The sequence below is a fragment of the Leucoraja erinacea genome, chromosome 1 (genome assembly GCF_028641065.1).
Source record: "Leucoraja erinacea ecotype New England chromosome 1, Leri_hhj_1, whole genome shotgun sequence".
Classification (NCBI taxonomy): Eukaryota; Metazoa; Chordata; class Chondrichthyes; order Rajiformes; family Rajidae; genus Leucoraja; species Leucoraja erinaceus.
In genome coordinates this window covers 149,329,985-149,356,121 of record NC_073377.1, presented here as the reverse complement: position 1 = coordinate 149,356,121, position 26,137 = coordinate 149,329,985, and the positions used below count along the sequence as shown (strand labels likewise).

General features: G+C 43.7%; 1 protein-coding gene across 1 annotated transcript in view; it reads right to left on the bottom strand.

The window, feature by feature from the left end:
- fam241a (family with sequence similarity 241 member A) overlaps window positions 1–18,872 on the bottom strand; it is a 36,062-nt gene extending 17,190 nt beyond the window's left edge. The window contains exon 1 of the mRNA XM_055645567.1: window positions 18,471–18,872. Within this exon, the coding sequence (XP_055501542.1) occupies window positions 18,471–18,872 (402 nt within the window). The remainder of the gene's footprint in view (window positions 1–18,470) is intronic.
- Window positions 18,873–26,137: the final 7,265 nt, after the last annotated feature.

Genomic DNA, 26,137 nt, shown 5'->3' with positions numbered 1-26,137 from the left:
GTAGGCTTCATGAAACACTTGATTAGAAACCTTCACTTTTGCACATTAGGCGTTCGGCGTGTCAGTTCAAAATGTCAGTTGGAGGGACCACATCACCAACGCCCTGCTCTACGCGGAGATTCCACTCTGACCGAGAAGATCAGGTAGAGAAGGATGAGGCTCGCAGGTCACTGCCACCGCCACCCAGAACTGCCAGCAAACAAGGTTATGCTGTGGGAACCCACCCAAGGGAGACAATGCTGAAGACATTGATAGAAGACGCATGTGTCGAGACAAAAGAGGAGCTTGCCAGCTGCATCGAGGACAGAGATGTGTGGTGCGTCCATCACTGTTCCCTCCGGAAACCAGCACCACTGGATGTATTTTTTTAAATCATTAAGCCTTGCTTAACCAATACCTAATCTAGTAAAAAAGAAAGCGGTGACGAGATGGAACACTGGCTGAAGGGTTTGAATGATTTCAACTTAATGGAGGACACCAAGGTTTGGCCGTGGGTTTCATATGTGCAGAGGCAAGAGGCAGAGCCACTTGTGGGAAGAAGTTAGTCTAGATGATCAAGGTTGAAGATGATAACAAGGTTCTGAACAGTTAGCTGACTGCAGAGGAACTGGAGTTAATTTGCGAAGGAGATTTTGTTTTCCCACTATCTTGTTGGCTTAGATTTGCTGTCGAGTATTGGATACTTGCGAAGCAGTCTACTCCCTAGAAACAGAGAAAAGTTGTGACGGTGAATTTGAGCTGGATATGTTCAGCAAAATGTGAAAACTACACAATACTTTTGGATGATACCATAGAGAGTAGGTGATGTGAAATGGGAGGGGACCAAAGATAGAACAAAAGTGAAGGACCAGACACCAAAAGTAATGAAGGTACACAAAAATGCTGGAGAAACTCAACGGGTGCTGCAGCATCTATGGAGCGAAGGAAATAGGCGACGTTTCGGGCCGAAATTCTGCTTTGTTTTGGCCCGAAATGTTGCCCATTTCCTTCGCTCCATCGATGCTGCTGCACCTGCTGAGTTTCTCCGGCATTTTTGTGTACCTTCGATTTTCCAGCATCTGCAGTTCCTTCTTAAACACCAAAAGTAATGATGTGGATTAAGAGGATAAGTCAATGCACACCATTTTTTGTAATCACAAGGAACTGCAGATGCTGGCTTACATCAATGATAGACAAAATGCTCAAATAACTCAGTGAGTCAGTCAAATTGAATATTTTATAATACAGTATAAATATATCTGTATATTGCTGCCTGACCCACAGAATTACTCCAGCATTTGTGACTATCAGATGGATTTTTTGGACAGCAGAAATTAAAATGGAAGCAGGGAATTGTTCTACCCAACTCAGTGACAATAAAGATGAATTAGATGAGAATGCTCCAGAGAAACTTACCGCTGTCTTATCACCATTGGATATTATTTATGACTTTGACCAGAGATTATTTTTATTCCAGCAGCATCACATTCTATGATAAAATATAAAGACCTGACAAAGCTTGGCTGCTCAACAGATTCTGAAATTTTGTTCAAAGTGTTAGACTAATGGCCCTGTCCCACTTAGGAAACCTGAACGGAAACCCCTGGAGACTTTGCGCCCCACCCAAGGTTTCCGTGCGGTTCCCGGAGGTTGTAGGTGGTTGCTGGAGGTTGCAGGTAGTGTAAGCAGGTAGGGAGACCGACAAAAACCTCCGGGAACCGCACAGAAACCATGGGTGGGGCGCAAAGTCTCCAGAGGTTTCCGTTCAGGTTTCCTAAGTGGGACAGGGGCATAACTCTGGAGCTACTGCTTAGTCCCAGTTTTACAGGAGTTGCTTCAACGTCAGAATGGGAGCTTCCAGTTCGGAAGGAGTAAGCAGGCAAGTTGTGGTCCGAATGTGTTTCACCATGGAGAGAAAACAAACAAGAAACAGGATCAGAAAATGTTGTTGAAAAGATTGTGGATGTAAACTATGAACTGTTTCTCTCTGGAGATTCACCACACATGTTGCATGTTCCCAGCATTTTGTTATTTCAGGTTTACATCCAAAGTATTCTGCCTTTGTACATCTAGATCAAGTCAAGGCAAGTGAGTTTATTGTCATGTGTCCCAGATAGAACGATGACATTCCTGCTTTGCTTCAGCAAGGCAAGGCAACTTTATTTATATAGCACATTTCATGCACGAGGCAGACTCAAAGTGCTTCACATAAAAACATGCCATACAATAAAATGAAATAAAATAGAAGAATTAAAAGAAAAGAAAAGCAAAATTAAAAATGCATTATAAAAAGTGCAAAAGTTAAAAGTGCAATGTAGTTAAGATTTAGCTGAAAGCTAAAGTAAACATAAACGTTTTCAGTCTTGTTTTAAAAGTGGTCAAAGTTGAGGCAAGTCTTAAATCTTCAGGAAGTTTATTCCAGCTATTTGTTGCATAATAACTAAATCCTGCTTTCCCATGTTTTGTATTTACTCTGGGAATCACTAACAGATTGGTTTCAGAAGATGTTAGCAGTCTAGAAGGCTTATATAGTGGAAGCATGTCAGTGATATACTTTGGTCCTAAACCATGTAGTGATTTACAGGTGAGCAGCAGGATTTTGAAAACAATTCTCTGACATACAGGGAGCCAATGTAAGGATTTAAGAATTGGTGTAATGTGTTCAAATTTTTTGGTCTTTGTTAGAACTCTAGCAACAGCGTTCTGAACAAGCTGTAGCTGCCTGACAGTGTTTTCAAAAGACCTGCAACCAGCAGACAGAACATAGTAGGCATTTGCTACAAAACAGATCAGTGTGTCCATATACCATTATATAAATATAAACACATGAATAAATAGACTGATAAAGTGCAAATAACAGATAATGGGTTATTAACGATCCAGAGTTTTGTCCGAGCCAGGTTTAATAGCCTGATGGCTGTGGAGAAGTAGCTATTCCTGAACCTGGTTGTTGCAGTCCTCAGGCTCCTGTACCTTATACCAGAAGGTAGCAAGGAGACGAGTGTGTGGCCAGGATGGTGTGGGTCTTTGATGATACTGCCAGCTTTTTTGAGGCAGTGACTGCGATAAATCCCCTCGATGGAAGGAAAGTCAGAGCCGATGATGGACTGGGCAGTGTTTACTACTTTTTGTAGTGTTTTCCACTCCAGGGCGCTCAACTTGCCGAACCAAGCTACGATGCAACCGGTCAGCATGCTCTCTACTGTGCACCTGTAGAAGTTAGAGAGAGTCCTCCTTGACAAACTGACTCTCCGTAATCTTCTCAGGAAGTAGAGGTGCTGATGTGCTTTCTTGATAATTGATAGGTTTGATTTGTGAAAAAGATTTAAAGAAAAAAAAGGGAGCAAAACAATCTGCTTCATTTTGTTTTAATTTTGTGGAATTATTCCGATGTTGGAAATTAGGCATTTATTGGATTATTAAAATAACTGGTGGTTTGGCTTCGATATCATGTTGCAAGAGTTGAAGATTATCTCAATGTATCGTTCTACCTCCCCTGATCTCAACAACATTGAAAATTGCAACTCAAAGTACATGTTATGGCAAACATGTTATGGCAAAGGGTGTTATACCAAGCAGAAACAAGGTCATTATCTCCTGCAGCAACTAGATCTGCATACATTCAACTCATTTTATCATAATTTCTTCTGCACACTCATCCTTATGATCAAGTTAGACCAACCATTTGCTTACATCTTCATAACCTTTCATTTTCAATTAAATAGTTTGACAAAACCCAGAAAAGTAATTCAATTGCTTCAAAATGTTAATGTCAAAGCTAATGGGCCCATCCCACTTCGACAATTTTTTTAGGTGACTACAGGCAATTAGGCAGTCGCCACACGGTCGCTGGGGTGTCGCCTGTATGATCGTGAGTAGTCTCCACAATCGCCCAAAGAATCGTAGTGTATTTCTGATAGCCGCTGGATTTGGATATGTTCAAAACTTTTCGCCGACTGTGGGCTTGTCGTAGCTTGTCTTCTCCTGACGTAGATGATGTCATAGGTTGTCGCCTGGATGACGTAGGTTGTCGCCGGTGATGACTTCAGGGAATTCCATTGGCGTCAACCTATGTCATCCTGGCGACAGGTACCGCCGAATGAATTGTCTTCAGTTGTCGCCGATAGGGTTGTAGCTTGTCGCGAGTGGACGTATGTTGTCGCCTGTGTGGTCGTAGGTTGTTGTAGGTGTGGTCCTAGGTGTACGTCCTAATGGGTCGCCGGTTGTCGGTAGCTTGACGTCGACTAGTGGTAGCATGTTGTAGCTTGTCGTAGACATTGTCGCAGTCATTGTGATAGGGGGGTCCAGTCACCGTTTTTTCAGCGACCTGCTACGGCTATGACAGTCGCCTAAAATAAAAATTGAATCGCCTAAGTGGGACAGGCCCATAACAGCGCTTCCCTTCACTACTTGCTATAAATCAATTATGATTGATTATGGACAGGTTACATTTTAATTTACTTGAAAATAAATAGCACAAGTTGGAATATTTTAAAACATATATTAAGCACAAGACAGTCAGATGTATTTGCTTTAGATGCCATTTTATAGAAACAAGCATCACCACCCATTTCCTTTAAAATATGTATGATATTCTTCGAGAATCATTCAATGTTAACTAAAACCGGATTCTGCATTTTGGATACTGCATAGCATATGGAAACTCTGGACTAAAACTGATAATTATGACATTTTAGCTAAATATAGGCCACATCACACAAAAAAAAGATACAAAGCAGGAAACCAATTAATTTTCTTCAATGAAGATAAATTCAATTCAGCGAGTCTATTTATACTTCAAAACACTAATTCTTGGATTCATATTAATCACTGAGCATACTACGAAACACCAAAGACGCACAGGCTTGTATGTTAATTGGCTTCTGTAAATTGTCCCTAGTGTGAGGGTACAATTAGTGTATGGGTGATTGTGTGTCGGCGTGGACTTGGTGGGCCGTAGGGCTTGTTTTCACGTTGTATCACTGAACTAAACCTGGGCAGTTACTTAGAAACATAGCTGACCAAATTCTCACACATAACGTACAAATTTAAGATACGCAAATAACCTTAATTTGTTCAGTTAACACTTATTATAACAGATCAGAAGGGGGGTGGGGGAAAGAGAAAATGGTGTTCATTATTGCATGTCCGCTGTAACCAAGAAAGGGATTAATATATTAAAACCCAGGATTTAAAAACAGTTGAGGAAAACATTATCCATCAAAGATCCGATCCATACACCAGTTAGTCAGGAGATGCTTCACATCCTTAACATTGAATTAGAATGTGGTAGCAAATATAGATAGTTACTTTAGTCCAAGATCCAACATTTTATACATCTTCATCTAAATGGAAATGTAATTGTATGGTTCTGCAAGGATGCTTGGAATCCAATTATTCCAATATTCAATTTGGCTTAATACTTTTTGTTTTAAACACAGTTCCACATGCTTACACATCCTTGTGCATATCATATTGCTTACATGAATGTATGACCATATAACCAGAAAACCATATAACAATTACAGCACGGAAACAGGCCATCTCGACCCTTCTAGTCCGTGCCGAACACGTATTCTCCCCTAGTCCCATACACCTGCGTTCAGACCATAACCCTCCATTCCTTTCCCGTCCATATAACTATCCAATTTATTTTTAAATGATAAAAACGAACATGCCTCCACCACCTTCACTGGAAGCTCATTCCACACAGCCACAACTCTCTGAGTAAAGAAGTTCCCCCTCATGTTACCCCTAAACTTCTGTCCCTTAATTCTCAAGTCATGTCCCCTTGTTTGAATCTTCCCTACTCTCAGTGGGAAAAGCTTATCCACGTCAACTCTGTCTATCCCTCTCATCATTTTAAAGACCTCTATCAAGTCCCCCCTTAACCTTCTGCGCTCCAAAGAATAAAGCCCTAACTTGTTCAACCTTTCTCTGTAACTTAGTTGCTGAAACCCAGGCAACATTCTAGTAAATCTCCTCTGTACTCTCTCTATTTTGTTGACATCCTTCCTATAATTAGGCGACCAAAATTGTACACCATACTCCAAAATTGGCCTCACCAATGTCTTGTACAATTTTAACATTACATCCCAACTTCTATACTCAATGCTCTGATTTATAAAGGCCAGCACACCAAAAGCTTTCTTTACCACCCTATCTACAAGAGATTCCACTTTCAGGGAACTGTGCACAGTTATTCCCAGATCCCTCTGTTCACCTGCATTCTTCAATTCCCTACCATTTACCATGTACGTCCTATTTTGATTTGTCCTGCCAAGATGTAGCACCACACACTTATCAGCATTAAACTCCATCTGCCATCTTTCAGCCCACTCTTCCAGCTGGCATAAATCTCTCTGTAGACTTTGAAAATCTACTTCATTATCCACAACCCCACCTATCTTAGTATCATCTGCATACTTACTAATCCAATTTACCACACCATCATCCAGATCATTGATGTACATGACAAACAACAGTGGACCCAACACAGATCCTTGTGGCACCCTACTAGTCACTGGCCTCCAACCTGACAAACAACCATCCACCATTACTCTCTGGCATCTCCCATTCAGCCACTGTTGAATCCATCTTGCTACTCCACCATTAATCCCCAACCGTTGAACCTTCTTAACCAACCTTCCGTGAGGAACCTTGTCACGGGCTTGTACCCGAGATTATCCAAAAACCAGCGGGTATAGTTTGACACAAGTTCTTCCCTGCTAGTAAATTACTGTGCATTTGCCATGCCCTGTATTAAAACCAACCACAGGTGTGGATAAAAAAAATCCCTGTACAACTATACACATGAGATGATCCAAGAAGTTAGAACACCAAGTAAGTTTGTTCAAACTTTCAGCTGACAAACATTAGCTTGACTCAATCAACAGTGCTCTTTGCTCCAAGAAAAACTACAACTTCCATTTTGCACACAGCTGCAACTTTAGTGCGCCATTCAGTGTACCATTGAAGGAGAGGTGCATTGTTATATAAACCATTTTTCAGAGATTAACCTGGAAACCTGCTCTAGTGGCACAGGCTGATATTTTAAAATTGTAAGGCATTAATTGTACAGCAGGAAGTTCACTCAAATCAAAGTTAATTACATAGCTGTTCAAATGAAAAAGATCAAAATGATTGCTCAGTAAAACACAAAGTATGCAGTAACTCAGCGAGTCAGGCAGTACTGCTAGAGGTCATGGATAAGGAAAAGTCCGGACTCAAAATGTCACCTGTTCATTCTCTTCCAGAGTTACTCCAGCACTTTACATTTTGCTCAAGATTCCAGCATCTGCAGTTTTTTTTGTGGCTTTGTTACATATGACCACACTGCCACCCCCCCCCCCCCCGCGTGTTATAATTGTCATAGAATATACACGGGATTCTATGAATCTCTTGACGGCCTGATAATATGGTTAGGGAATATCTGTGAAGTTCAAAATATTGCTGTGGAAATTATAAGGTCCACACCTCATTGCGAATTTTGGGCAGAGAAATTAGGAATTTCCCACCACAGGGTGTTTGATGCACGTGCGGGAGTTGCATTAAGGTGGAAATTGGCCAAACATGCAAAGGAAAAAACAACAACATCCATAGATTTAGAAAGGAAAGATGTGTAGAAACTTGAGTGGAGCATTATTAGCTTGAGCATTGACTGATTGGGCCAAATCGGTGCAGTATATCTTCGGATGAATTAAATCTGCGTTTCTGAACTAACTGTGTATAATGACCTTTAATTATACTGCATCATTATGGAGCTTCCACATATGCTAGTAATTATCACGGAGACTGGCGGAGCAGTGTATTAGCACATTGTAATTTAACATCAGAGATGGCGATTCTCTTCAGCATTAATTGGTGACTTGACAGTTCTCCCTCACTGTGAGCATTTGAACCGATGACCTTTTACCATTGATGTAGGCGGCAGCAACTCTGATCTGCACCCGTTTCATATTTCTTTAGTGCTATTGTAACTATGCAGGATTAAGGATGCGAGAACCATTTATGTCAAATCAGGATAGATGAGAGTATTCTGAAATCTAACTGGAAAGCCCAGCACAAGTGTTATTGATGTGAAAAGATTAATAACCAGAAAAGAGCCAAAGAAACCAAATCAGATTCAAAAGCTTTTACAGTGCCCTATTGCTAAGTGTTCAGTGTTCAGAATAAGAATCAGAATACAGGTGCACAACCTTTTATCCGGTGTTCTGGAAACCGAAAAACTCCGAAAACCGGCCATTTTTTCCAGGATGTCGTCTGCACACCAAAGCTCGCGTTTGGCGCCAAACTTGACCCGAAACGACCCACGGTCAACCCAGGTCTGTACTACTGTAGCGGCTGCCTCCTCCCCGGAGACCGGGGAGACACTTAAACATCTGTAAATCATTGCTTAAATGTTAGTCAGTTAGTTTGGAGGGCTTTTATGTGAAGGGGGGGTTGAAGGGGTAAACTTTAATTCTTAGTCCCCTACCTGGTCGGAGAGACGGGGAGCGGTCAATGCCTTACCGGGTCGCCGTGCAGTAAGCTCCGCAGCGCTGTGGCCGCCAACTCCCAGCTGGGGCTGCGGGCGGCGCCGGTTGTAGCTCCGACCCCGGCAACTCTACCCCTGGCTGCGAGGCGCTCCAAATCCAGCGCCGCCCGCGGCCGGACGCCCCCCACCCCAGCTCCGCAAATGTTGGGAGTCGGCGGCGTCGCAGCGCTGGGATACCAGCGGGAAGCGGGCAATGCCTTACCGGGTCGCTGTGCGGTAAGCTCCAGGGCGCGGAGGCCGCCTTCTCCCAACATTCGCGGAGCTGGGGCTGCGGGCGTCCGACCTCGGGCGGCGCTGGATTTGGAGCGCCTCGCAGCCAGGGGTAGAGTTGCCGGGGTCGGAACTACAACCAGCGCCGCCCGCGGCCGGACGGAGCCCCCAGCTCCGCGATGTTGGGAGTCGCCGACCAGGTAGGGGACTAAGAATTAAAGTTTCCCCCTTCACCCACCTACGCCACCACCACCACCACCACATAAAATCCCTCCAAACTAACTGACTAACATTTATGCAATGATTTACAATGATTCCCCGGTCTCCGGGGAGGAGGCAGTCGCTTCAGACTTTTCAAGCCGCCCGCGCTACCTACCTAATCTACGCTAAAAATCTTCCATTCGGAAATCCGAAAATGTCCGAAATCCGACAAGTGTCTGGTCCCAAGGCTTTCGGATAAAAGGTTGTGCACCTGTAGTACTTTATTCGCCAAGTACGTTTTGCAACATACGAGGAATTTCATTTGCCAAGTCAGTCATACAAATAAAAGCAACAGATCACCCAAAACACATTTTAACATGAACATCCACCACAGTGACTCCTACACATTCCTCACCGCTCCCGACTCGACCTGCGAGCCCTTGATGGAAAGTCCACAGGCCACAGTTGGAGCAATCCCAGGCAAGGGATTAGCTCCGATGTTAATTCCGGGCCACTCGTTGGGGCTCACGACAGTCCGAGGAGGCCTCCAGCTCCATCGATGGAAGGCCGCAGAGCACGCCGGAGAATGCGATGCAAAATCAATTGCATCTCCGGCAAGGTTAGAACCTGAAAATAACTTTCCCCCGATCCACCCCCCCCACCACATAAGACAAACCAAAAAAAATTGAAACAAACTTTTTAACAAACATTAAATATTAAAAAAAGATGAAAAAAAGAACAGACTGCCGGCGGAGTTGCCATCGTACGGTGTCCCTGATGAAGCTCATGCTAGAATAATTCTCATTCTACTCTTACTTTCCAAAGATCTGATGTTTCTGACCAAGTTAAATAAAAATCACATTCTTCTAAGTTTCAAATACTCCTGTAGTTGTAAATAACAAGATCAAACAGCTGATGGATCACTATTTTAGGAAACACCGAGACCATTTAAAGCCGTTATTGCAAAACTATCACCAAGCGCATTGGATTCAAGTGCTGGTTACCCAATTAACTGTTAAGACATCTGGTCATCTGGAACTACTATATTAACACGCAAATATGATCAGCAGGAATGGAAAGATACCAGGTAACGGTGAGAGGTGAATGACTCTGGTAGACCATTAGAGGAATATTATAGATTAAACGTCACAGCTTACATGGAGGAATGTACATTTATGAACTACGCTGGTCGGGACACTCCCGGTGAGCAGTAGGCCGGGATACTCCTGGTGAGCAGTGGGCCGGGATACTCCTGGTGAGCAGTAGGCCGGGATACTCCTGGTGAGCAGTAGGCCGGGATACTCCTGGTGAGCAGTGGGCCGGGATACTCCTGGTGAGCAGTGGGCCGGGATACTCCTGGTGAGCAGTGGGCCGGGATACTCCTGGTGAGCAGTAGGCCGGGATACTCCTGGTGAGCAGTGGGCCGGGATACTCCCGGTCAGCAGGTCAGACTCGCCTGTCACGGCCAGACAACGGAGGAGGACTCGCCCCACGGGTGATGAGGCTGGCAGGGAACGAGCGGTCGAGATGAGGTGGTCGGGTCGGAGCCAAGGTCAAATCGGAGCCTCGAACAGAGACAGGCTGAGGACAAAGTCAGGCCCAGGTAGACAGACCGTGTCACCGTGATCTAAGGGGGACCTGGCGTGGGGGAACAAATACTTTATATAACTTTGTTGACCCCTTTGTGGCGACCCTTTTGTGTACTTTGTATGCAAAAACAAAGAATTCCACTGCACCTAGCTACTAGGTACGTGAGAATAAAGTATTATCATCATAATCATATAACCCATGAATTCTCAAATGGAGCATTGTGTACATCAAAGGCCTGACTATTACATTAGAATTTTCACCCTCATACGATTGCGAGGTTTGAGAAAAAACTTTGTCTACGTCTGTTGACTGGTACATTTTAAGATCAAGCCTGCACTTGTAAAACAATATTGCCTCAATATAACTTAGCAACTTTTTCTGCTCAAATATCAGGAACAGATTTATCATTTCAACATTGCCAAATTTAAAAAAAAAAATGACATGGGGTCAAATTTCATTAAGTTTTACATTTTACAATACTTTGCAAGTTTATCTTCCTCATTCTGACACAAAAGGAAACTAGGTTGCATGGCAGCACTTCAATATGTAAAACTGTTGAATTTATCAATATACAAAAGGCTATTTGTTCCAAGGTCCTTGTGAGTATTACTGTAAAACATGGGGGAACACTGATCCCAATTATACATGCCTTCATTATACTTTTTGCGTATTCAGTGTTATTAAAGTGTGCACATTGACTATAAGCTACGCAAGCACTTATTGGTACAATGCTTCTGTGAAAGATGTTTCCAGGAGACTAAAAGGGAAATTTTCCATTTCTAAAATAAAGTTTATTTCGAAAATATATATAAAACATAAACTCTTCATGCTGTCATTCAATAATGTCATAGTCAGTACTTTTCCACAAAGGATGGGTGGATGGCTGACTGGAACTTTGCACAGTATCGATGATAGGACCATCCTTCTCAACACTTGGGACAGCTAGAACCTCAGCAGAATTTCTTGCCTTGCAGTCATACATATAATACAAATAACAAAAACGCACAATAAGCACAAATTCAACATCCACCACAGTGAGTTCACCAGGCACCTCCTCACTGTGACGGAAGGCAAAAGTCTTCAAGTCTTGCTGCTCACAGCAGACTTGATACAGATAGCACTGGCATTGGACAGGACTGCTGCCTGGCTCGCTGAGTGTGCTCCTTCTGCTGGGTTCATGAAGCACAGATTTGTGTCTTTGTTAAGTCTCATACTGGTTTTAGAAAGCAAATAAACTCCCTTTAGTGACTACTGATCGAGCTGCTCTTCTTCAGCCAACCCCCCCACCCCCCACTACCATCACTGTGCCTCCTCATCTTCCTCCTCCACCCTCCCGCCATTTCAAGTTTCCTAATCCAACACACTCACCGATCCCTCAGACGGAATCAATAGCTTTCCAAAGAGCCCGATGCCATGACTGAGAATTGCAGCCTTTAATTCGCCAACCCACAAACCTCAACCATTGATTACAGCTGCATTTGCTAAACCAGGCTTTCAGCTCAACCACCCCATCCATTAATCAACAATGTGTAGGAAGGAACTGCAAATGCTGGTTTACACTGAAAACATTATTATTAGCCAAGTATGTTTTGCCACATACAAAGAATTTGGTTTGCCATAGTCATAACAAAAAAGCACCAAGACACACACTACATAAAATGTTGACATAAACATCCGCCTCCACAGCGGCTCCTCCACATTCCCCACTGTGATGGAAGGCAATAAAGTCTTATTTTCTTTCCTCCTTTTCTCCCGCGGTCAGGGGAGTCGAACCATCCGCAGTCGGGGCGATTGAAGCTCCCACAGCCGACGATTGAGCCTCCCGCGTCGGGGTGGTCGAAGCTCCTACGGCTTGGAGTTCCTGAAGTCGGTCTCTAACCAGGGACCGCGAGCTACACGATGTTAGGTCTGCAGGCTCCCGTGGTTGGAGCTCCGAGGTCCCAGCAAGAGGTCGCCATCTCTACGATGTTAGGCCGCAGTGCGGACGGAGATACGACATGGATAAAGTCGCATCTCCATCGAGGAAATAGATTTTTAAAAGTTTCCCCCATATAACACAAAACTAAAGATAAACTAAAACATACATTTTACAACAAACTCAAAACGCAAAGAAGGAAAAAGACAAGACAGACCGTTAGCGAGGCAGCCATCATACGGCGCCCCCTGATGCTGGAGTAACTCAGCGGGACGGGCAGGATCTCTGGAGAGAAGGAACGGGTGACGTTTCGGGGCGAGACCCTTCTTCAGATCAACAACGGCAGCCTCACTCCAACTACAATATCCCAACCTCAAAATGGTAACAGTCGACATTAGTACAATGAATGAAGCTGCACGAGATCAGGGGCCTTGTGCGCCACAGAATTTCCTGGAAGCAGACTGGAAAATATTTATTGCATTGTAAATATTCTGTGCATATTTACATGGGGAGAGGTCCCGTGCAATAATGTTCCAGCTCTTCAGTTTGTGGGTTTATAGTATCTGGGTGATTATTTATTAACCTCGCCAGTTGCAATCTATCATTCTCCACGTTCAGAGGAGCAGAGGACCACCACCACAGCAGCGTTTCTCCTCAGCATCCTATAGATCAGGGGGAGTTCCCACCGCCACCATGCAATCCCGCGCTACCTGCTTCATGATCGGATAGTCGGCGACTAAACCGTCTCCCCCACCTAGTTTGCCAAGTGAGAAGGGGGCCGGGGATCCCCAGCAGAACCAAAAACAAGACCTGTCAAAGGGCGGATGAGCTCCTAGCAAGGCAGCGGCCATTCACACATCAGTAGAAGTTGCGATCACTGTCGTACATAGCATTGTAAGACACCGTGCCCGTTCATTCATCTCCATCACCCCATCTGGAATGCACTGCCAAAGTAACACTGGAGGCTGATTTCACTATCATTCAAATTGGAGCTAGCCAAACACAAGAGTAGTGAAGGGGGCTGGGGACGAGTTAATGGGATTTACTGCATTGTTTTTTACACAATGCCAGTACCAACCCAACTGCCAGTACTAACTCAATAGGCCAAATGACCTCCTTCCATGTTGTGAACATTCTATTATTCCATCCACTTCCCTGACTCCTGATTAGAAGTTTAAAGCGTTAGTTTGCACCTTGAGTGTTCAAGAGTGTTTAATTGTCATATGTATGTACCTAGTTATTGAGGTAGTTTGTTCAACTTAAGAGCCTGTTCCACTTGGCGATTTTTTTCGGCGACTGCCAGCATCATTGACTGATGTACCAGGTCACCGAAAAATTTGCGGTGTGACATGTCGCGACGTGGCGTGATGACGTATTGACGCGTGGTGTTTTTTTCAAGTGTCGCAACATTTTTTTTTGTCGCCGCTGGATTTTGAAATGTTCAAAATCTTTTGGCAACACTGATACGACGCCAGCAGTCGCCGAAAAAAAAAAATCGGCAAGTGGGACAAGCCCTTTAATTACTAATCAAGACCTTGAATCCACTACAGTTAAACCAAATGGAAACTGGGTGACAGTTCAGACTACTGGTGTGATCATCAACCTCCAAGTTGTTCTCATGTTGATTTCCCAGCTGACTATCACTCCGGCCCATTCTGTGTCCACCTCCACTGAGGCTCCTCATAGCTCAGCTTAACAGTTTTGCTGACTGATAATCGTGGTTCATCCTTTTTATCAACTCAAGGCACGGTTTCTTCTGAAAGTGGATTCCACTGATTGAATCACTGGAAAATCATGAAATTATGCAAGGCCTATTCCTCATTGGCGAGTTTTGAAGCAGCCAATTAGATGAAGCTGAAATATTTTATTGAATCCTCGGCCAATACCTTTGATAATAATTTACATTGCAAGATAAAATGAATAATTGATTAGTCATTACTTTATACCATTAATAGTAATATTAATTCCTAAACATGGGGACTTACAAAGAATCGGATTCTGTATATTCATACCAGGAATCTCGTATTTCTGAATATAAATACTGGCTTATGAAGTTTGTCTGAAGAAGCATCCCCTGTTCATTCCCTCCCCAGACCTGACACAAATTCTAACATGGATTCAAATGATTGCAATTGGATCAGGGAAGTTCATCCCAAGACATTTCCTTGCAGAACTAGAAGACCACAACTGATCCTCCTAAACTAAAGAAAGCAAAAGCAATTTGTTTTCCCTTTTAAACCCTCATCAGAAGTGCAAGGTACCAAACTCTGCTAAGCCTGGCACCAGGTTGCCAACACAAACACAATTGCCACGCATTAAAATAAAGATCAGCATCGGAACAACAAATCAGGTAATTTAGTGATGTTTGAAACATAACTATAACGGAATGCCGTTCAATGCAAAGCCACATATAATCAGGTGAGAAAGCCATTGCAAGCAATTTTAATAAGCAATCTCTGTATTCCTCTGTTTTAGGGGCTGGTAAAATGTTAAGCCTGAAAGCTTACAAAATCTTGTCTGAAGAAAGGGTCTTGATCCGAAACATCACCCATTCCTTCTCTCCAGAGATGCTGCCTGTCCCGCTGTGTTACTCCAGCATTTTGTGTCTATCTTCCAATTCCCTCTAAAAATTGTGTGTATTCATTTAAATTTACATATGATTTTACAATGAATGTTCTGGCTAAGATTAGGTACTGATTATAGAAATAGACAGACTGAAAAAACATAAGTGTTACTATTAGCCCATCATTCTCCTACAGGATTAACACCAATTAAAGATGAACTGTGCCATACATAATCTCTCCAAGGAATGCAAGCCTTCATTCAGAACGCATTAGATGATGTATAAACTCAAATATTGACCTCAATGCAACCCCATACCTTAGATTACCAAGAAAATATTTTTTAAAGCCTAAAATATGGAAATGGGTTGAACTATAAAAAGAAGAAAAATAAGAAAATTCACGAAAGGAAATACATACGTAATCTCCGATCAATCCTGCAAAGTTAATGAGATTTCAGCTTTCAGGAATCACACAGCTATGATGTTAAAATACCTCTTAAAGTCGATGAATTCCTGACATACACAATATACATGAACATGGAATTTAAGTTAGCACAAATACTAACTTGTTTTTACTGAAGGATCACAATTTCTCCTTTGCCTTACTAACCTCAAACCTTTAGGTTTCTTGTGCATCAGACAGCAGGGATGGCTATTTTGATAACCTCTATCTGCTTCATTTTTGCTTTCTGCTTGGAACAGCACCTCATATTTCGCTTGGGCAACTTACAACCCAGCAGTATGAATATTGGTATCTCCAACCTCAAGTGAGCTTTGCATCCCCTCTCTCTCCATTCCTCCCCTACCCTAGTCGTACTAGCTTCAAAGTCATCTCGTTGAGTCTCATTGTCTGGAACCCTTTTTCACCTGGCACACAGCTAACAATGGCCTGTTTCCTTTATCATTGTTACTTTTTTTGCATAGCTAGCATTCATTTGTTCTATACCTCTCTATATCACCGTCTTTATCTTTTTTCCCTTTCCCCCGACTCTCCGTCTGAAGAAGGGTCTCGACGCGAAACATCATCTATTCATTTTCTCCACAGATGCAGCCTGACCCGCTGAGTTGCTCCAGCTTTTTGTGTCTATCTTCAAAAACAGAATAGGTGGTAGAGGACAGAGGAAAGAGGCGCTGTTTGTTAACGGATTGGGGGCTCATCTCCCGTGCCCTCAGTGGTGCTCTTGGTGTTCCAAGGTCGGCTGCGGGGCGCACAGAGGCCGAGCAGTGACCACAAGATGAAGGACGACAGGCTCGCAGGTCAATGTGCCAAGATCAATGGGTTGGTGGATTGGACCGTTTGGAGGCCCTGCAACAGCCTGGGGCTCGATTCCATCTGGGGCTGAACAGGCCAGTAGGACACGGCGTGCAGCTGCTTAGAAGTGGTGGAGGGAACTGACAATATCACCTGGCCCGGCCGACCCTGCAAATACAACCCAATGCCACTGCCAGTACAGAGGGCCTTTACACCCAATTTAAGACACTAACCTTTTTAACAACTATGCACTTGAAAGGTACAAGATGGCGCCAGAAACGTGCTGACTTGCAAAGTCTCAGTGTAACATATTATTTTTACACTATTGTACCCGATGATGATTGTGCCTACATATAGTAAGATTTTTACTGAATTATATATAAAAATGGAATTCCACCGTACCTAGGTACGTGGAGAAGGCAGGAGAATAGGGTTAGGAGAGATAGATCAGCCCTGATTTAATGGCGTAGACTTGATGGGCCGAATGCCTAATTCTACTCCTATCACTTACGTCTTATGACCTTACATTGAACTGAACCATTGTACTTACAGAAATTACAGCTTTATATTCTCACGCTTAAAAGTGGCAAGTATTAAACATGTTTCATCCTGATAACAATGTTTGATACTGTCACGCTCCCTTAAAGCTATTTTGAACGTCTCAAAAGAAAAATTCCTTTCAATACGCCGTGCGAACTTCAACCTTGCTTTTCTTTCTGAAACCCTTGAATGTGTAGATGTAACCCACAACGTACACTTATCTTCTAGAAATCCTCTGACCAGATTTCTGCACCAGCCACTGAAACTCTCATCCATGGCCACGGATGCCATCCCGTTACAATGCCTCATTCCACCTCGATTTTTCAGCAAGATTAATCACACCATCCTCCTCCTTCAGCTCTCCATTGCCATACAGGTGGAGGCCACCATTCCTTCAGAGCCAGAGATTATTTACAATGTTTCTCTTTTAGTTCTCTTTTAGTTAATTATCACATTTTTTCTGGGGTCTCCATTTGTCAACTGCCAAACCTCTAAAACATGTTAACCACCTTCCCTTCCTCAATGATTTTGCACAAACTCACTTATTTTAAAATGTTTCTGGTCATCTACTCGAATAAACCCAAATGAGGTTCTATACGAGGGAGTTTTGGGGAAATTTTATTGCGTTAACAGCGCAAGTATTTGGGAGTACACTGATAGTTAAGAAATCATTTCCATTGATAAGACACAAAATGTTGGAGTAACTCAGCGGGGCAGCCAACATCTCTGGAGAGAAGGAATGGATGACGTTTCAGGGTCGAGACCCTTCTTCAGACTTCAGTCTCAAGAGGGGTCTCGACCCTGTAATGTCACCAATTCCTTCTCTCCAGAGATAATAGACAATAGGTGCAGGAGTAGGCCATTTGGCCCAGCACCACCATTCAATGTGATCATGGCTGATCATCCCCAATCAGTACCCGTTCCTGCCTTCTCCCCATATCTCCGCTATTTATTAGTGCTCTATCTAGCTCGCTCTTGAAAGCATCCAGAGAACCTGCCTCCACCACCCTCTGAGGCAGAGATGCTGCCTGTCCCGCTGAATTACTCCAGTATTTTGTGTCTATCTTTGGTTTAAACCAGTATCTGCAGCTCCTTCATACACAATTCATTTCCATTCATCAGTTACAAATAACACTACAAGTCCCAGAGACCATTGCGATATAAACTCTCCACCTCATGTCGTTGGCTGTGCAATACCTAACTAATCTGTAAAATTAAATACAAATCTGAATCCTATTTTCGCACTCCTACATTCAATAAAACCGCTTGAAGGGTTACCTTAAAAATGTAAACTCAAATGTCGACAATACAACTCAAAATCCAGTCACATGGCCGGACTAGAGAGCCAGGAATCCGAAACATTTTGCTGCATTCGCCTGTTTTTCTAAAGGGGGTAACTCGCGGAGACAATCCAATACGGATTAATGGTGACTTTTTTCGCTGTCAACATTTTATTTTCTTTCAGAAACCACCACCCCCCCCCCTCCTCCCTCCCTTCTTCCACCACAACCACACAACTAAACCCCTAGAGGCGCATAGTTAAACCCTGCAAACGTGCCGATTTACAGCAGTCAGACTCCCCTTGCAACCCCCCACACGCACACACATACATTATCGCATACACATAAATTATCACACACGCACACACATACATTATCTCACACACACACAGACAGAGGTTTACCTGCGGGTTTGCGAACCTTCGCTGGCTGCTGGCAGCGCCCTCAGTCCGGCGCCGCTCCATCCCAGGGCTGCCTGATCTGCACCGCTCTGCTGTTGCTACTGCCACTGCTAGTGCTGTTGCTACTGCTACTGTTACTGTACCACTTGCTACTGCTGCTGTGCAACTTGCTACTGTTGCCGCCGCCCGCTCCCCGAGCTGCTCGCGCTGGGTCTCCCCTACCCCTCCCTTAGAACGCGGCGTCAGGAAAGCCTTTGTGACGGCGGCCCGGGAGAGGGCGGTTTCCAAGCCGCAAGGGCGGGGGTGGCTGACGACAGTCTGGAGCCTGGACGGGCACCGCAAATACTGGCTGGAATAGCTCAGCTCAGCATAGGGCGGGCTGGCTGGCAGGCAGGCAGGCAGCATCTCGGGAAAGGTGCAATAAGATGCAAAGACCTTTAAACGGTCTCACTGGTGGTCGACACCCTCTTTAGACTGACATAGACGATATTATGTGGAGAGATATTAGAACAAATTAATGAAATATGTAAAAAAAGTAGCAATGATAAAGGAAACAGGCTGTTTGCTCGGTGAGAACGAGAAGCTGGTGTGACTTAGGTGGGGAGGCATAGAGAGAGGGGATGCAGGGGTTACATGAAGTTAGATAAATCACTATTCATTCCACTAAGCAGCCCAAGCAAAATATAAGATGCTGTTCCTCCAATTTGTGTTTAGCCTCACTCTGACACTGGAGGAGGCCTAGGACAGAAAGGTCGGTGTGGGAATGTGAAGGAGAGTTAAAGTGTTTAGCAACCGGGAGATCAGGTAGGTCCAGGCGGACTGAGTGAAGGTGTTCAGCGAAACGATTGCCCAGTCTACGTTTGATCTCGCCGATGTTTCAGAGTCCACATGTTAAACAACGGATACAGTAGATGAGGTTAGAGGTGGTGCAAGTGAACCTCTGCCTCTGTCAGGGTCCCTGAACAGTCGAGGAAGGAGGTATAGGGACAGGTGTTGCTTCTCCTGCGGTTGCTGGGGAAGGTATCTGGGGAGGGGGTGATTTGGGTGGGAAGGGATGAGTTACCCAGGGAGTTGCGGAGGGAACGGTCTCTGCAGAAGGCGGAAGGGGGTAGAGATGGAAAGATGTGACTAGTGTTGGGATCCCATTGACAAAAATGTTAGAGGATTATGTGGTATGCGACGGCTGATGGGGTGAAACGTAATGCCCCTGTCCCACTTAGGAAACCTGAACGGAAACCTCTAGAGACTTTGCGCCCCACCCAAGGTTTCCGAGCGGTTCCCGGAGGTTGCAGGTGGTTGCCGGAGGTTGCAGGGAGTGGAAGCAGGTAGGGAGACTGACAAAAACCTCCGGGAACTGCACGGAAACCTTGGGTGGGCCGCAAATTCTCTAGAGGTTTCCGTTCAGGTTTCCTAAGTGGGACAGGGGCATAAGGACACCAAATGCTGGGGTAACTCAGCGGGACAGGCAGCATCTCTGGAGAGAAGGAATGAGTGGCCCGTTTCTTTTATCATCATTACTTTGTTGCATATCTTTCATTCATTTGTTCCATATCTCTTTACATCATAATCTCTCTGAGCAACTGAATCATCCGACCACAACCAGAGAGCAGTGCTGAACTACTATGTATCTCTTTGATGTCCCTCAGACTATCCTTGACTGGATTTTGCTGGCTTTACCTTGTACTAAACATTATTCCTTTATCATGGATCTATACACTGTAAATTGATTGATTGTAATCATGTATTGTCTTTCTGCTGACTGGATAGCACGCACCAAAAAGCGTTTAACTGTACACGTGAGAATAAAGTAAACTATAAGTCTCATTTCCCTTTCCCTGACTCTCAATCTGAAGAAGGTTTTGACCCTGAAACGTCACCCATTCCACAGGAAAGGGAAACGAGAGATATAGATGATGATGTAGAGTGATATAGAACACATGAATGAGAGATAAGCAAAAAAGTAACGATTGCCGGCAACCTTATAGGAACAAACCGGCAAATTTAATGCTAGACTTCATGGCCGAGAAATTTGATGTCTCTGCAGTAGATAATTCTAGAGACTCATGGCGTGTACTCCATTTGGAGTAGCCTAGCAACATTACGGGTCATGGGTCGTGACCCGACTGCCATGAAACCTCCCTATTCATCCTGCACTGATCTCCCTAACCTCCTCGCATTGATTTCCTGCCACTCCCCATCAATCCTACACTGGTCCCCCAATTCATCCTGTACTGACCCCCCTTCCCATCCATCCTGCATTGCTCATCCCTTCATCCTGCACTGCTCCCCCATCCATCCTGCACAGACCCCCCCCCCCCCCATTCAACCCCACTGTCATCCCCCGCGCTCTCCCCTCACAATTTAACCTGCTCCAACCAACACTCACAAATTCCCCTGCCTCAATCCATCCAATCCACACAGATTGCCTTCTCAACCCCCCCCCCCCCCCCCCCATCTATCCATCCTGCACTGATTCATACACCCCCACCCCCTCCCACCCTATTGTGCTGGAAATGTCTTCAGAGCTAACATTGACTATGTTTGATAACGGAATGCAATCAAATATGTTTTAATTCCCAATGTTATTATTTGTTTTAATCCATAAAGATGGATTAATTAAATTTTGAACACGTGAAACATTAAAACCGCAGTGTTCGATTGTCACTGACACGTTATTACAGAATTCATTTTAATGGCAAATCAATGCTGTTAATATGGAGTATCAGTACTGTAGTTATTTAATGAGCAACATTCACAACTATACGTTGGATTTATTCAGGTTTTACTTCTACAGTCAGTCATGTACATCACAAATTTGGTCAGGAGATATTTCAGTTAAAATTTTAACGTTAATTCTGAAGTGGGAATGATGGAAAAAGTGTTTATCAACAATTCTTTTTAAAAATGGTGCTTACAAACTGGGTATCTTCATTGCCACATACATCTAATCTGAATGTCTGGTAATGTGGCGTCTTGACATCTTTAAATATATTACCAAACATTTGCTGCATTTATGTCCTTTGGCCATCTCTTGTTAGTCAGTGTAATGTTTAACCTGTCAGATGGGTATAGTCAGTTTTAACAGCTATTATCATAAAATGCCTTTAGAAAATTCCTTTCAACCTGTATATTTTGTTGTGGATAAATTATGTGGGAAGCGAGAGTGTTTATGTAACATTAGCAGTGACGACCCATGCTATGGCCATGTCATGATAATTTTCGGTCCTTCACAGAAAGCATGCTTGCATCAATCTGTAGTGTGCATGGTTAAGCATATATGTTATCAAGGTCCGGGATTTATTGACACAAGTTGATCATACGCTGAATGATCCAACCACATTTTTGTTTGGAAGTGAAAAGAAATAATAAAAATTGCATTCATTGCAATGTGTAAAAAGAGTTGAGATACTGTGTTATAATTTTGCTGCATGTCATTGTGGTATATATCATGTCTTGATTGGTGAATATATTAGTTTGTGACTTTATTTGAAGCAGAAATAATATGTGAATGCTTCATTGAGCATAATTCCGACTGGTAACTACGCACTTCGTCCGAGCACGCGTCATGCAAGCCATCTTAAATGACCACCTAAAATGTCATTTGGCAACCTAAAAAGCTGCCAAGGTTGCCCGTCTGGCAACAGGGGAAAAAAGTGAAACGAGAGTCCTGTTAGGGGTTATGAGAGCTACTTAATCACAAAAAAATTGTCGTCCTGTCGATAATTCATGGTTAATACAGCTAGGAACTTCATGGAATTTACTTCTGGATCATTGATTCATTCCCTCTGCAAAATCAAATCCCACAGGTGGACGATTCAGCTGGCGATCACGCTCTCGTTTCACCATCTTCAGGGCATCATAGTTCTCCACATCACTCGGATTGTCTGCATGAAATTGCAAAGCAAGAATGTATCAATTGATCACTCGGTAATGTGCAGAACAAGGAGAACTCATAAAATAAAGTATTTTGTTTTACTGGGACTAACCCTGGGACAGATATGAACCGAAACAATTCTGGGCTAATGGGCACTTTGCGATGCCGAAATGCAGAGGCTTCTTGTATTCGAAAATGCGGCACAAGCATTTTATACAGAAATGAGCATTCGGCTCGGGAATATAACACGTGGGCACATAAATAGAAACAGAAGCATAGGAAAATAGATCATCTAAAATCAGCACCCCATTCTTGTTTTTTCCCCACATCCCATGATTCCTTTAGCCCTAAGAGCTCAATCTAACTCTCTCTTGAAAATATCCAGCGAGTTGGCCTCCACTGCCTTCTGTGGCAGAGAATTCCACAGATTCATAACTCTTTGGGTAAAAACGTGTTTCCTCATCTCAGTCCTAATTCTACTCAGGCCTACTCCTTATTCTACATACCGGCGGGGGCAGATGTGGATGGGGAGCCGGGGCTGGCGAGTCGCCCGCTGCAACTCCAGCCATGGAGCAGCCTCAGTGCAAGAGTCCCTGGTCGTCGGAGGCATTGTACCGCTGCCGTGAGAGCCTCTGCGCCAAATTAGCACTGGTGAGCGGCATGGACCAGGTGCATCCTGGAGGAAGTAGGCACCAAGCACTGGATATAAGTGGTGGAAGATAGTGGCCTTCAAATGGGGGTGGTTGGAGAAAGCATCCTGCTTGCCTGCTAGATTTTCACTTACTGTAATTGCAGGAAAAATGTTCCCGATGTTGGGGTAGTTCAGAACCAGGGTTCACAGATTAAGAATAAAAGGTAGGCCGTTTAGGACTGCGATGAGGACAAACTTTCTACACCCAGAGAGTTGTGAATCTGTGGAATTCTCTTCCACAGAAGGCAGTGCAGGCCAATTCACTGGATGTTTTCAAGAGTCACATTTAGCTCTTAGGGCTAATGGTATCAAAGAATATGGGGGAAAAACAGGAAAGAGGTACTGATTTCAGATGAACAGCCATGATCATATTGAAAGGCAGGGCTGGCTCGAAGAGCCGAATGACCTATTCCTGCACCTATTTTCTATGTTTCAATGCTTGAGTATATGGTATTAAAATGTGACCACTTGATTTTGAAGCATTCATGCATGGTGAAGATATAATGTAGTCATAGAGTAATACAGTGTGAAAACATGCCCTTCAGCCCAACTTGCCCACACCCACCAACATGTCCCAGCTACACTACCTGCTTTTGGTACATATCCCTCCAAACCTGTCCTATCCATGTATCAGTCTAACTGTTTCTTAAATGTTGGGATAGTCCCTGCCTCAACCACCTCCTCTGGCAGCTTGTTCCATACACCCAAGTCAAGTCAAGTTTATTCGTCACATACACATACGAGATGTGCAGTGAAATGAAAAGTGGCAATGCTCACGGACTTTGGGCAAAAAGACAAACAAACAATCAAACAAACTCCAAACAGAATGTAACAGAATCACATATTCTTTCCCATATTGAATATTGTGGGCGGAAGGAAAAGGGGAAAAAACAGCAATTTTTAAAAAAAAGCAGTAGAGTGGTACAGTAAAGTTGGTCCCTGGTGAGATTGGAGTTTACAGTCCGAATAGCCTCTGGGAAGAAACTCTTTCTCTCCATTCTCACAGCATGGCAACGGAGGCATTTGGCTGGCCGTAGCAGCTGGAACAGTCCGTTGCAGGGGTGGAAGGGGTCTCCCATGATTTTATTGGCTCTGGAGTTGCACCTCCTGATGTATAGTTCCTGCAGGGGGGCGAGTGAAGTTCCCATAGTGCATTTGGCTGAACGCACTACTCTCTGCAGAGCCTTCTTGTCCTGGGCAGAGCAATTCCCAAACCAGATTGTAATATTTCCGGACAAGATGCTTTCCACAGCCGCTGAGTAGAAGCACTACCCACCACCTTTTGTGTGGAAAATGGTACTCATCAGATTCCTACGAAATCTTTTCTCATCACCTTAAATCTGTCCTCTGGTCCAAGATTCACCCACTGTGTCCAAGAGAAATATATATATTTCTAATGCATTTGCCAAGAGACTCAGTGCATTGAAATATATATATATTTCTAATGCATTTGCCAAGAGATTCAGTGCATTGAAATATATATTTCTAATGCATTTTAGATTTCTCGAAAGTCTTACTTTAAAAAAAGTAACGTTTCCACAAACATATACCCCCTTTATTAATGTCATGGTTTGATGATTCTAAATTCAAATCAAAATGAAATATATCAAAAGGAGAACGTATACTTTCAAAATACTCAGATTTTCCCCCCTGAGCAAAACATAATTTGAATGACTTTGCAAAATCAGGAAAGTTATGATTATTTCTTGTCCCTTTATCCAACTACAAAAAAAAAAAAAATAGCACTTGAAATTATATCACATTTAAAAGTTTTGTTGTCAAATTCTCTGTACCGTGGAAGGAACTGGTGTCGATCAGGCAAGTGTCGCACCATCGTCTCAAGAATTAAACCAGGATTAGTGCATTGTAGAGGTATGATTTCAATGTTTTTTTGTTTGAAGTATTTTGAAGATTATTTAGAGCCAACATGAGATGGGTGCAGGTGATTATTATTTTTGGTATTGCTCGACCTCCAAAAACCGGGAGATAATAATATAGGCCATCCCCCAGCTCAAAAAGTGGAGGGGATATAGCCTCCACTCAACATAAATGCAGCAAATGTTTGGTAATATATTGTTGACTGTCTGGAGGTGTCCACTCGCAGGAGTAGACCATTCAACCCTTCAAGCCTGCACCACCATTCAATATGATCATGGCTGATCATCCAACTCAGAGTCAAGCACTGGATCAACTAAACTTCTTTATTCTTCACAAACAAACACCCTACACGATACCTAACCAACACCATGGGTCCAATCCTGGCCTCTGCTCGTCCAAGCCCTTCAGCCTCGTGTGAGTGGACACCTCCAGACAGTCAACACAATCCCAAATGCACCACCAGAAGACCAACATGACTCATGTGATATTCCCTCTTTTGTACTTGATCGGACCCTGTGGCACAAAATACTTGGGGGGGGGGGGGGGGGGGGGGGGGGGGGGGGGGGGGGGGGGGGGGGGGGGGGGGGGGGGGGGGGGGGGGGGGGGGGGGGGGGGGGGGGGGGGGGGGGGGGGGGGGGGGGGGGGGGGGGGGGGCAACCCCTACAAGCCAATCATAAATAAAGATTATATAATACATTTATTGACAGTTCCCTAACCCAATTACAAAATACCCCATTACATTGTTTATCCAGATGGTTCTAGGTGGCAGACAGTTCAATAAAGTAAAGAAACATTTCCCCTGGTAACATAAACAATTCAAATAAACAAATATTCAATGGTGCCTATGATGAAGCCGAATTTTAGTTAAAAATATAAGAAGATATTAAATTGGTTTCTGGGCTAGCTTACAGCTTATATTTAGTGTCAAATTAGGCTTGCCTCAGGTTAAGAGGGAACTGCAGATGCTGGAGAATCGAAGGTTACACAAAAAAGCTGGAGAAACTCAGCCTCAGGTTGGGGTGTGTGTGAGATAATAAATCCTATAACATTGTCTCCCAAGTGACAGGCAGAGGAGCAGCTAGAGAGTTAGCTGGTCAAATCTTTAAAGTGAGATGCCATAAACCAAATGACCAATGTTTATGGGGGAGGAGGCAATAAAGGAAGAGAGAAATACAGTCACATCTTTGTAAACAAATGACCTATGTTTATGAGGGACCAAATGACAGA